The sequence below is a fragment of the Delphinus delphis genome, chromosome 16 (genome assembly GCF_949987515.2).
Source record: "Delphinus delphis chromosome 16, mDelDel1.2, whole genome shotgun sequence".
NCBI lineage: Eukaryota > Metazoa > Chordata > Mammalia > Artiodactyla > Delphinidae > Delphinus > Delphinus delphis.
The window spans coordinates 19,735,478-19,749,466 of record NC_082698.1 but is presented as its reverse complement, the minus strand read 5'-3'; the positions used below and the strand labels follow the sequence as shown (position 1 = coordinate 19,749,466).

Sequence of the window (13,989 nt, the reverse complement as noted above, 5' to 3'; positions counted from 1 at the left end):
GAAAAGTCATTATGAGGGACTAAATGTTCAGTGCCTTCTTTTATGCAGACTAGTTTCTATGTTTATAAATACTTGAAGAGCATGCTAATTATATAGATATATTTCCTTCTATAAAGAAAACTCCACTTTGAAGAACAAACTCATTAGCCAAAGGATTATGGTAATATATAGAATAAAGTAACTGAAAGAATGAGATGAAGTTCAGATTTTGTTCAAGATTATTAAATATTGAGATTTCTTTGGGAAGTGCTCCAAAGAGGATCATTCAATTCTAACTAAAGTTTAAAAGGAAAAAGTACCGGGGCTTCCCTGGTGGCGCAGTGGTTGAGAGTCCACCTGCCGATGCAGGGGACGTGGGTTCGTGCCCTGGTCTGGGAAGATCCCACATGCCGCAGAGTGGCTGGGCCCGTGAGCCATGGCCGCTGAGCCTGCGCATCCGGAGCCTGTGCTCTGCAACAGGAGATGCCACAACAGTGAGAGGCCAGCGTACTGCCAAAAAAAAAAGAAAAAGAAAAAGTACCAAACTACATTTCTATGCCAGGGTTTTTTTAAAATAATTTCTCCACTAAACTAATGACAGTATAACAGTGAGGAGATTACCTAATGTTTTTACTTGTGTATTGCTACTTGTAGATTGGCTTAAAAGTATCAATTTTACTTATGCCCAGGGGAATTTAATGAAAGAATGGGAAAGGGCAGGTATATAGATTGTCATTTCCATGTTCATATAGCAAGAGTGATAATTTTTAGCCCAGAGAGAAACAAAGAAAATTTAAAAGAATTGTGGATTGATCATTTTTTCCCTAGATCTTTGCTAGTGAATTTAAAATCTTGTTTGTGAAAGACTTGGAAAAGTGTATACATTTTGTCTTTCTGCCATGTTTTAGGACAATGGCTTTCAAATTTCTTTTAATACAACGAACTTTTCACCACAGGACATGATACATGGTGGCCTGTATTGCTAAATAACAAAACCTAGCAGCTTAAAACAACAAGCTTTTATTAGCTTGTCATTTCTGTGGGTCAGGAATTGAGGAGCAGCTTAGCTGAGTGGATCTGGCTTAAGGTCTCTCATAAAGTTGCAGTCAAGACATCAGTTAAGGATGCTGCATCTGAAGGCTTGACTGGGGTGGAAGTTTCTGATCTTAAGATGGGTCACTCACATGACTGTCAGCAAAAGGCTACAGTTCCTTGCCACATGGACCTTAACCTGAGGCTGTTTGAGTGTTCTCCCCCAGAGGAAGTATCTGAGAGCAAAGAGGAGCCTGCAGTTCCTTTTATGACCTAATCTCAGAAATTAAACACCATACTTCCACCATTTATTAGTTAGAAGTGAGTCACTAAGTTCAGCCCATACTCAAGGGGAGAGGAATTAAGCTCCACCTTTTGAGGGGAGGATTGTCCACTCTCTGATGACAATTTATTTTAAAAGTATCACAATCTGCCACAATTTATTTACCTTCCTTCCACATGCAAAATACACTCACCATCTCCTCCTTCCACATGCAAAATACACTCACCATCTCCTAACACCCCTGCAAAAGTTTCATCCTATTACAACATTAGCCTGAATCCAGAATATCATCATCTAAATATGGTCCAGGTATAGATGATACTCCTCAAGTGTAATTTCTTAAGTACAGTTCCTCTCAATCTATAGACCGGAGAACTAAAGAGACAAGTTATCTGCCCCACACACACCCAGTGGTGGGACAGGCAAAGATAACTGCTATAGACATTCCTGTTCAAAAAGGGAGAAAATTGGGAGTACAAAGTAGTCACTGGTCCATAGCAATTCTGAAATTCACCTGGGCAAATGTTTGGCAGTTTCCTTGATGAAGATTCAGTCCTTCTACTTAGTAGGAATGAGTCTCCCTAGTTCTTGGCTCTGCCCTCTGAGCTTTTGGTTCCACTTGTAGAGGTCTTAGAGTTCAAAGACCTCTTTCCTTTTTGTACTCTCTTTGTTTCTTTAAGTCCAAGCTTGTAATGTTTCTGTGAATATAATTTTCTTAAAACCTTTGTGTGTCTCCTGTGAATTTTGGGGTTCACTCTGTTGGACAAAACCCATAACCAATAAAGATCAAAATCAAAGGTATTACTAATTCATGTTTGTAAGAAACAAATTTGTAATCCTTCTGTTTTAATTGCTGAGTTCATTTGGGAAGAAAGGAAATCAGGAGAAAAACTAATAAAAGCAAAGTATAATGCTTTTTTTTAAAGCACTTACTATGTACCAGGCACCTATTATGTACCAAATCTTATTTAATCCTCAAAACAACTCAATCAAAGAAGTATTACTATCCCTAGTTTACAGTGGCATAAACTGAAACTTAGAGGCATTAAATAACTTGCAGAAGTTTTTACAAGCTTAGTTAAATGGTGGGGTCTGGATGTAAACTCCAAAGCTCACACCCTTACGCACTAGGCTGTACCACTTAAAGCATTCAATAACTATGAAAAAATTCCACTCATATATTATTGTTTCATTCTTCTTGAAATTCTCTTGCTCAAGTTAATTCAACCCAACTCAAGAAGAGTTTCGAATCATAAGACATTTTGGTGTCTGTAAATTTGGATAACAAACTTGACACCTTATTGCCTTGAGCTGAGAAAATAAGAGCAATTTGTCTCATCCTAACTCCAAGTTATTACTTCTTTCTAGGAATTTCACACACTTTTGTCATTTTTTTTTTTAATTTAAGAAAGTATTTGTCTTAGAGGTTAAGAGCTGGCGAGTAAACTTGTTTAGCTAGAGATTTTGTTAATGCACTCAGGAGAATCCATAAGTTTTCTTTGACCAATATATTCCTCATATATATGTCTCTGATGACATATATATGATTGCCCTTGTCTCGGAATGAAGTGTCCAGGGCAAACTGTTAGAATTAAATGATGGACCTCATCAAAGTTAAAGAATCATGTAAGTTGAAAACTAATAGCGCATTGTGCATAGTAGATATTTAGTAAATTCTGAATACATGGATGGATGGATATATGAATAGCTGAGTGGGCTTTGAGTCATTAAACACTTGAATGTTGTCCAACAAGCTCCTACTGAACTTGACTGCTTAAATGACAATCAGTTGGTGGGTTTCAGAAAAAGAATGAACGTTCTTAAGCCATATCACTATAAGAAGCAATTTAGACTTGTTAACAGAAGTGTGCAATGTTACTCTGAAAGATAGGACGACAGGAGTGTAGGTGGTGATTGCTCAGGCACATGACACAGTAACATTTCTTAATAAAAGGGCAGTGTGTCATGCTTCAAACTTATTTTAAAGATAGGAGAAACTTCAAAGCCATATACATGTTAGAATCTCACTGTAATCAAGGCCTAAAATGTTAACAGATCACCTCAGTTAGAATAGTTGGTCAAAATTACCATGGTTTATCTGGTCACTTCAGAAGTTTCAGATACAAGTATTCTTCATTAACTTTGTTTGCATTTTTATTTTATACCAGCTTTAAGAAAAGATATTATTCTAACCTTTAGCTTTATATTAATTAAGACACATAGATACAGGAGAAAGATCATCCAGAAGAAGATTTGGTTGATTTGTGTTTTCTCCTTTCAACAGGACCAGTGGTAATCTATTTCCAAATGAATACATTTCTTAATGGAAAAATTCTAAGTAAGTTTGTTATGCTCCTAATCCCACTTTAGGAGAGATCTAATAGCATAATTGCAGGGTGCCTTGGGAGCAGCAAGTCTGTAATCTGTTTTTCTTTTTGCTCCAGTTTTTCTTTCTCGTAATTATTTTGAGGTAGAACATCCAGATGTGGATATTTAAAATCCAGTTCTGATACTTATCAGTATTCTGTTAACTGATTTTCATTAAGTTAGACATTACTTATAGGTCAGTCTATGTAATTTTTTTTAGCCTTAACCAAAATAATCGTATCAAGTCAGTTTCTTTTATCAAATTGGTTCTCTTTTCTGTGATTTAAAAATAAAAAATCTTTCATCTATTACCACTTTCTCCTGAAAGTTCTGATCTTAGATGCAGAAGCCTTAAGATCTGATGTTTCAAATTACTCCTGCTTTTGGTGTATAGTATACGTGAATATGTATATACTTAAAGTATATACTTTAAGAGTATACTTAAAGTATACTCTGACCTTACATGAATCTCAAATCTCTGAATCTTTTGTGTTTTTACAAGTTTATTTTTATCCATACCTTTATGAATTCAAAGTTTACAGGATCACTCCTTCAACATTGACAGGAGAAGTATCAAATGAAACGGAGATTCAGAGAAGGCTTTAAAGGCAGGCACCCTCTCTCTAAGTTAAACATTTTGTTTTTCACCTAGTGAAAAACACTTTTTTTTAACCACACTTTTTTGGACATGTGTTTGATGAGAGAGCTGTCCAAACTATAATGTTCTGAGGACAAACCAAGTTTTCAAGTAGGATTTTGTTTGAGTTGAAGAATTAAATGACTTTTCAAAAATGTATAAACTTCTGTGAAGATTCATTTCTTACTTTAAAAAACTGAATTTCTCCCATTAGATGATGGACAAGCCTTATTACACAGGAGGAATTTCTCATTCAAGTGACAGACTGATAAGACTGCATTCTAGAACTTCAGATTCCAGTGCTAATAACCTATGAAATGGATCTTTGCTATCATTAACTCAAGAGGAGATCAGATTCTTTGCATTCTTTCCTTATATCTAGGAAAATATAGAAAAGAAGCTCTAACTTACGATTATAATAATTGAGCACTGAATAATTGTGTCCAGGAGACTCTAGAAGTGTGAAAGACACAGTCCCAGCCATCAGATATTACTGTATAGTAGAGTATGAAAAATAAATCACAATCATGGTAGCTACCCTAAATGTAGTATAGGCAAATGTTAAAGTAATTCAGAGTGGGGTGAGAAGAGAAGAAATATGGAGATCCCTCCTAACTGTGGTGATTAAAGGAGAGACTTCAAGGAGAAGGTGACATTTTAAGATGAGTGTTGAGTAAAGGGTAAGAATTCATCTGGTAGAGGAACAGTAGAAGCCAGCATTTCCGTTTGACGAAATACAGTGAGCAAGGATAGAAAAGTACAAGTTGTGATCAGAGAATGCTCAGCAAACCTCATAGGCTACCAGAACATGAGGTAGTAATGGGAGATAGAGCCAAAAATTGACCTAACAGATTGTAGAGATCCTGGAGTACCAGACTATTGTGACCTAAGTTAGAGGTCAGCCCATTTTCTCATCATTTCCAGTTTTAATCTGTTTATATAAATGTTTTATACATGCATGTATGCATATAGTGTTTGTTTTGGATCTTGGCTCAGCACCACTTAATAGCTATGTGACATTAGGAAACTCACTTAACTTGAGCTTCACTTTTCCTTGTTGGTAAAAATGGACCTCACATGGTGGTTGTGACAGTTTAATGAAATAACATAAAAGCATGTAGTGCAGTGCCTAGCACATAGTAGACAACTGTTTCTGTGGAAATATATACATAGGGTTAAATACAATATCGCTAACTTAAAGCATTTTTATGCTTTTGTGACAACTCTTTGAAGATTATAATCATAATTCATTGGACTGTATTTTGGTTTTTGACGGCCTTAAGGAATCTATCACCCCGATGGCACTCTGCCTTATTCATGTTCATGTATTCATGTATTCAGGGACTGCCTTCTCTTCTCTATTCTTCTCTATCTGAGAAGGAAGATGGTTTATGCTGTAAAACCACATATGTGTATGTGTTGTTTGATATTTTAACCTGACTCTTCTCTAGTAGAGACCCTAGGGAATTGTTGGTTTAATCTGACTTCAGAAGCCCCAGCATGTGATCTTGCTGCCCTGCTTATAACTGAGTTTCTCATTCTGCTTTGGTGGGAGAATTCCTAGCTATAAGAGGGCAAGTTTTGGTACTCCAAGATCTGCTGTGTAATTTTTTTTGCTTTATCTATCATTATAACCTAAAGCTCTAATCTAGCCTAAGAGGTTTACTCATATTTCTGATCACAGCACACCTGCTGCCTTATTAGTTGTACAGGCGTACCTAAGGGATATTTCAGGTTCAGTTGCAGACCACTGTAATAAGACAAACGTTGCAATAAAGTGAGTCACACAAATTTTTTGGTTTCCCAGTGCATGTTAAAGTTATATTTACACTATACTGTAGTCTATTAAGTGTGCAGTAGCATTGTGTCTAGAAAAACAATGTACATACCTTAATTTTAAAATAATGCTGTTGGAAAAATGGCACTGATAGACTTGCTCAGCAGAGTTGCCACAAACCTTCAATTTGTAAAAAACACAATATCTGCAAAGTGCAGTAAAACAAGGTATGCCTGTGTTTGGTTTCAGTGATATAACCCATCTCTGAGAAAATTAGGCAAATATCTGTGCCCAACTGAGAGTTTGAGATTTGAATCTTTATTCCATTTACTTGTTAGCTGTGTAACCGTGAGCAAGTCATTGCCTATTTCAGGACTTGGTTGTGAGATTCAAATGAATCAACTGTAAAGAATTATTTTATTAACATTGAATTTTAGTAAGAATATGATTAACTATCCACCATAAAGACAAACAAAATTTTTATTATTTTAACGAAAGCTTAAGTTTACTGATAAATTTTAAAAACCAGCTGGAACAATTTTATATCATTAGTAAATTTTATACTGACTGTTTTATGGCTTAGGTAATTATCTGAACAATATTTCAGAAATATTTGGAACATAATAACTGAGTTATAAAATGTTCATGACAAAAAATATTAAATCTTTCGGAATAGAAGAATTCATATCTGTTGAAGCACTGTCAACTATATAAAAAGGCTGGGGACATTTCATTTACTTTGAAAATTATTTTCTTCTTCTATACTGCATAGAAGCAATTCACTAGCCTTAAAGGGGAAATTCATATTTTTTTCTTAATTAATTACAGAAGGGCTTTCCTTCACATTCCTCTGTGACACCATGGATCATCTCAAAGCTTTAGGATGGTACTCATCATACTATGGGATAAATGGAAGTAAAAGAAGTATTTTCACTGATAAAAAAAGCATTTGACCTGAGTCCTTGCTTCTGACATTTACCAGCTCTGTGACCTCTGTGAACGAATTTTTCAACCTTTCTTATTTAGCTTTGTCAATCCACCCAGCAAAAATTTCTCATCAGGGTCATAAATAGTTGTGATTCTCTTGAGCAACTAGTTGGGGTTTTTTTAAATTTCTTAAAACCCTTGTAAACCAGCATATTGAGTGATTGTGTTGATTCATGTTGGCTGCTGGAGACTTTAGATAAAAGTTGGCCCATCTCTAGCAAATGATACAATTTTATAGTATGCTCTTTGTATCTTAACCTCATTCCTGGCTCTATCTTACCTTCATATGCCTATTTTCTCGTTAGCTTGATTTTTCTTACCTATATTTAATTTATTTTCGTGTCATGTTAATCTATGGAATCTGCCTTAAATTCTTCCTGGAATAACATAAGGTGCATTCAATAAAATAAATTATGCCTACTTCTCAGAGATATAGTGATACATACAGTAGGTGTAAATTTTTTTTTTACACTAAATCAAAGAATATTGGTTATAGCTGCTTTGAACTGTGGAAGGTTTAGAGTTTGGTTTTGAAGGGAAGATAAAGTTTCAGAAGAGAATTTTGGCCCATTGTCAGGTATCTAGAAGTTTTCTGTAGTTTATATAAAGATAAATGAGTATATCTGGAAGATTCTTTTCCTTTCAGCCTTAAATATGGTAAAACACTCATGTTACTCATCAGTATGAATGCGTCCATCCATCTTATATGCAGCTCACAACCATTTTATGTTCACACGGTCTTAGAAATGTACTAATGGAGTTTTCTGATAAATGTAATGTGTCTTTGTAGAGAATATTTTATACGATAGTTTCTCCGGTTTAAATCATGTATTTAAATGAACTAGATAAAAGTCAATGGAATTAGATGTTTAGAATTTTTTTATAATTATGCTAAGGATTTACATTTAATAAGTCTTGAATTTGTAAAAGAAAAACCATGTTTAACTGGTATAAACTTCTCTATGAACTCAGAATTCAAATAAAGTCACAGCTAGTATTTTTAAAATTAATCATTCAAACATCCATTTGCTGTATGAGCAGAAAGTTTTCTAAAAGCAACACAAGCATGAGTCAGTACTGGTTCTAATATGTACTACCACCTCATAGCCTCACAACCACATTTCCACTTTCACCATGGGCTTCTCTGCCATTATTTAAACTTTTTTAAAAAGTTCTTCCTTCTGAAAACCTCAGAGGTGTTCAGCCATCCTCTAAGCAAAGCTACATCTAAGCAACTGCTCCAGGAGCTCTTATTCCCAGCCTTCTGAGGAGGGCTATTCTCAGCGACTTGAAGGAGAGTCACTCTTCTAAGGAGGATTTCCCAATTATCTCCATGGTGTTTATATCTACCCCTCTTGGAGGTAATGGTTCCAAAGCAGTTTTCTGCCTTCTCCCTCTTAGGTGAGGCGGGAACAAACTGAATTTAATTTCCAGCAGTGCATTCTGCTATACATGTAACCAATCTCAAACAGCAGAGCGAGGTCTAGATGGTTTATATTGCAAGAGCCTTCATGTTTAAGATGAATGAATATAAACATGAGCAAGAGAATAAATGATGAATTTAATAAAATAAGTGTTGGTTGAGTGTGATAGAAATACAAAACCAGCTATTTCAACTAATGTGAAGGATTGGGAGATGTTTCAAATGATGAATCATATTAGCAACTCAAGGGTTACTGGAATAGAAAATTTTCTCTTAATGTTCAGTATTTTTATTTATATAAATACTGCTTCTGCCACACATTACCCCCCCACCACCCCGCAAAAAAAAAAAAAGAAAAGAAAAGAAAGAAAAGCAGCACTCCAGAACAGGAACATACAGTACCCGAAGCTGGGGGGAAAAGTTCTTTCTTTAGCACAGTGTTGCATAAGGGAAGTAATCAACTCTCAGCTTTTATAAGTTTGCTTACAGAGTTTATAGAGCTACGGAATTGCCATGGAAATCGTAAAATGGAAGCCATGATTTACTATGTCTTAGTGAAAACTTTTGCTGGGAGTTGCTATAGTCAGAGTCATGCCTCATTCAGATAAGAACTCTATCCTAACCTAGATAATGAGCTGCTAGGCAAGGAATGGGTCTCTTTTTACATCAGTCTGTACTTGGTGCTCTAGTTGCATATTATTAACAAAGTTGCTTTTACCTATACCTGTCTATTATAGATGTTGTAGTATAGCTCATTTGCTTTGAGATTAAGAATGCCTAATGATTTTCCCTCCCCTGAAAGCAAGCTTCTTGCTTCTTCTTCCAGTGTTTTAATTTTATTATTTTGTGTTTTATATTTGTTTTAAAATAATGTACATGAAAGCTATTCAAGAGAGGGATGGGGGAAGAAGACTGATTACATCAGAGCAAGTTATGTTTGGGTTGTTCTGCTCCAAGCGAGATGCATGTGCTCAGTGATTATTTTTGTGTATTACAGGCCTTTCGGGAAGACCTGGAATGCCTTATTCAAGAACAGATGAAGAAAGGCCACAATCCAACTGGATTACTAGCATTACAACAGATTGCAGATTACATCATGGCCAATTCTTTCTCGGGCTTTACTTCACCTCCCCTCAGTACGTCAAGTTTCGCAAAGTTTAAAAGACAGTAATTTCATCTCTAATTTGTACACTGCACATTTCTAGCAGCATATTCTGATCTGGTTCAGTCCTTAAGTTCATAACATCTAATAGTTAGAGTAACATAGTGTTAGGATCTCTTACTTTTTCATACCAACCAGACATTTATTACACTTTGTGAGGATTACAAAATAGTTATAAATGTGGTCCCTGCCCCAGATAAATGCATATTTGAATTGAGGAGACATACAGTGAATGCACAAAAGATTAAAACTGCAAGGTAGGGCTTCCCTGGTGGCGCAGTGGTTGAGTCCACCTGCCGATGCAGGAGTCGTGGGTTCGTGCCCTGGTCTGGGAGGATCCCACCTGCCACGGAGCGGCTGGGCCCGTGAGCCATGGCCGCTGAGCCTGTGCGTCCAGAGCCTGTGCTCCGCAACAGGAGAGGCCACAACAGTGAGAGGCCTGCGTACCACAAAAAGAAAAGAAAACCAAAAAAAAAAACTGCAAGGTAATTGTAGAGGAAAAAATTACAAAGCAGCTGGTAAGAAATTGTCTAGTGACCTTTTCTAAGTCATCTAGCTATGAACTCAGAGTTGGAATTGATTATTGGCTGAAGTGGACAGAGAGAACTTTGTGGAAGAAGAGAGGCCTCAACTAACCAGACTTTAAAGGATGGAGCAGTTAGAGCTTGGTGTAAAAGGGTTTAGGACATTTTATTCATTCAACAGTTCTTTAGTGAGAGCACCAGTTTGGTGGACTGAACACTAAGGATACCAAGAATCATAAGGCGTTGAGTCCAAGCACTTTACATCTCAGAGAGACGTGCAGAGAACTCACTGCTGTACCAGGGCAGGTACACAGAGTCCCAGACCATCAGGGACTTTTCTTTTCCTTCTCTTTCTTCCTTTGTTACTTCCTTTTTTTTCTTTTTGGTTAAAGATTTACAAACAAGAGTTCAACAAATTCAAATACTTCCCAGATAGAGGAATGGTATGAAAAGAGACATGATGGTGGGAACGTGCAAGATAAGGGTAGAACTCCTAAGTGGATCAGTATGTTGGGACATACATACTGGTTAAAGAATCTTTGAAAGAGTCCCAAAGTGAATTATAAGTGCTTGAACTAAAGTAGTGGTTGCGGGTAAAAGAAGGAAGAGATCAGTGAGAAAGGCATAGCCAAGGAAGAGGAGAGAAGACTTAGCAACAAGTTTGAATGTGGTGATGGCGGGGGTGGCAGATGGATGGTGAGAAGAACGATGAGTTCCAAAATCACTCACTCTTCCAGCCTGGGAGAAACATTCTAGCAGAATCAACAGGAAAGTTAAAATGTTGAGCTAGTTTTCTTCACTTTTTCTATAACATTGACTATCTGTCGTGTGCCATGCATCCTAACAAGAGTCCATAAGGGCTAAGGGATAAGAGGTCCACGATAGTACCACACAGGCCTGGAAAAGAAGTCTAGGAAAGAGGTGGGAAATGGTGTCCAGGAGAATGAAGACTGAGCGAAAGTTGAATTCAGCAATTGGGTCATTAGAGATTTAAGACTCGTTTTTGTTGCTTGGTGAGGGCAGAAACCAGACTGCTGTTTGACTGCATTCTTAAATATTCTTTGTTTGAATAAAAGTCAAAAGAGGTATTAGAAAGGTACAATAGCTTTCTGTTGAGATCTTTTCATCATAAAATTAGCAATAACCTCGGTGTTAATCACGCTTTTACCATTGGGATCCTGTGACCATTTTTCCGCAGTGGTGTGAGCCTGACTCCCTAACATCACTCTCGAACAAGTACTAGGTGAAACAGCAAGGTGATAGGTGATACGTATTTTTACTCTCAGTGTACTTCTCTGAAGCAAGATAAGCTAATGCAACATTGTGTGGGCTGATAGGTTTCAGATCATCATTTACAGGCTGGGACACTCTCGGACTCAGGCTGCTTCCTGGCAACTAATTTTCAGGTAAGGAATCATTTGACCTGGTTCTTTCTCCACAATTTTTCCTCGTTTAGGTCTCGGCATGGTCACACCCATCAATGACCTTCCTGGGACAGATACGTCCTCGTACATGAAGGGAGAAAAGCTTACTCGTTGTAAACTTGCCAGCCTATACAGACTTGCAGATTTGTTTGGATGGGCCCACCTGGCAAATACATATATCTCAGTGAGTCCTTCGTCTTTCAGTTCCTTTTTTTAAAATCCCAACTTAAAGGCAACTATACTTTCCTCACCTTTACTCAGAAGTCTGGTATTCTCTGAACCTAGCACGCTGGACCACAACCTCATCCTGATATAAACCTTATGTTTAAGGGAGAGGCTGCAGTTACCCCAACGTTCTTCTCCATTTGTTATCTGTGTCGTTTCCCTAATTCAGACCAGTCACAGAACCCATCCAGGAAGAAATCCTCCTGGCAGAATTTTCTCTCTCGTTAATTATATCTGAGAGTCAGTGATATTAAAAAATGCTTTAAAAATAATTATATCTGAGAGTCAGTGATATTAAAAAATGCTTTAAAAAGCACTTGGGGCAGGGAAAATAGAGGGGGCCAGGGAAGTTTCCTCTCTCGTCTTTATTTTTTTAGTATTTTTTTCCCATTCATCATCATCTTGTTTTCATGTTGCCCCATTGGACACAAGACAATATTTGGAAGCAAAAAGTATGAAAATATTGTGTGATGAAAATGGCACAGATGTGAGGTGCAGTCTTCCTACAACTTTTCATCCCTTCCTCCAGCTATTCCTTGGTTTCCCCTTCCATTTCCACCTTAATTCGTTCCTAGGAAGAGAATCTATTCTCTTTCCTTTGCCCATTTCCCCTTAATTTCCATATTGTGTTGGGTTGAACAATACTGGCATTCGTTTCTCCTGCATGTAGCTGACCCTAAATAACCTTAGAACCCCCAAAATAACACTTTTAGGTAAGTCCAGTAAATGAGAAACTAATGTCAGAATTTTTTAGCAAGTACTTGAGGGCTTGAGGGAAGAAAACTTTTCAAGGAAAGTTTCATGCTGCACAGCTTTAATTTCTGCTTTGTTTTCCCCCCCAGATATCTTACAGTTATTCATTGTAAATATATTCCTAGTCATGTTTACACTGCAAAATATGAACACCTCATAGTAAATCTGTATTGTTTTGGTTTTTTTTTCTTTCTCCCAGGTAAGAATAAGTAAGGAGCAAGACCACATAATAATAATTCCCAGAGGCCTGTCTTTTTCTGAAGCCACAGCCTCCAATTTGGTACAATTTTCATTCCTATGTTACTTTTTCTGTGCTTCCTTGTACTTTTCTGACAGATTTTAGCTTTTAATACAGGACAGAACAAGAAAAGGTATGGATGGAAGAACATTTACTAGTGAACAGGGAAGAATTTGGAAAGCTAATGTTGATTTTTAAGAAAAGCTTTAGCGTTCAAGAAAAACAGGGTAGTTGAAGAGCCTAATAAATGAATTGGTCTAATCAGTTACCCTATTTATGTTTTGAAGAGAATCTTGATTTTTTTCACCCTGTACTCTCTGTAATTTGTTTTTTTAAAAACAACCCACACACAAAGTCTGTATATTTTATAGCTAGATTTAAACAAAGTTCAGTTGGTGTGAGTATAGGGTCTGACATTCTAGCATTTTATTTTTCCATGATTGTACCCCGAGCCACTGTCACTGGCCTCTAGAAGAGTAGGAACTACGTTGGTTCTGGTGCTATAGTGTTAATTAGCAAATGAACATTTTCCAGCCAGTTCAGTAAATGCCAGACTTATCCAGACCTTCAGTGAAGAGCTTAAGTTATTCAGTTTCTTGGAAACTGTGCTTCTTGCTAAATGCTGAGTTTTGTTGCAGACTACCTGTTTTTGTAAATAAAATTTTATGGGAACAAAGCCACACCCATTCTTTTACAGTAGTTTGTGGCTGCTTTTATACTACAGTGGCAGAGTTGAGTAGTTGCAACAGAGGCCCACAAAATCTAAAATATTTGCTATTTGGCTTTTGACAAAAAGTTTGCCACCCCCTGGTTTAGCTCATGAAACGCAGGAAACTTTGATGCATATGTGCCAGTTAACTGTGTCTTTCTGATTTTTCCAGGTGAAAGTCAATATAATAGGAGAAGTGGTTGATCAGGGAAGTACTAATTTGAAAATTGACCACACAGGCTTCAGTCCCCATGCCGCAATCTATTCAACACGTCCTGATGTTAAGTGTGTGATACACATCCATACCCTTGCAACGGCAGCTGTAAGTCACTGAAGGGCCAAAATCAACAATGACCCTGGGGAGTGTATTTTTTCATGGCTTTCCTTACATGATACTTTATAATCTTCATTCTTTCAGACCCCACCATTTGAAGTTATTTTCAAAGTATTAATCCTCTGCATATCCAGA

At 36.9% G+C, this 13,989-nt stretch overlaps 1 protein-coding gene across 5 annotated transcripts in view; it reads left to right on the top strand.

Moving 5' to 3' along the window:
• Positions 1-13,989, top strand: part of ADD3 (adducin 3) — a 124,029-nt gene that overhangs the window by 97,732 nt on the left and 12,308 nt on the right. For all 5 annotated transcript variants that reach the window (XM_060034094.1, XM_060034091.1, XM_060034093.1 and 2 more), the window contains 4 exons: positions 9,483-9,621; positions 11,628-11,779; positions 12,773-12,853; positions 13,693-13,842. In XM_060034094.1, the coding sequence (XP_059890077.1) occupies positions 9,483-9,621; positions 11,628-11,779; positions 12,773-12,853; positions 13,693-13,842 (522 nt within the window). The remainder of the gene's footprint in view (positions 1-9,482; positions 9,622-11,627; positions 11,780-12,772; positions 12,854-13,692; positions 13,843-13,989) is intronic.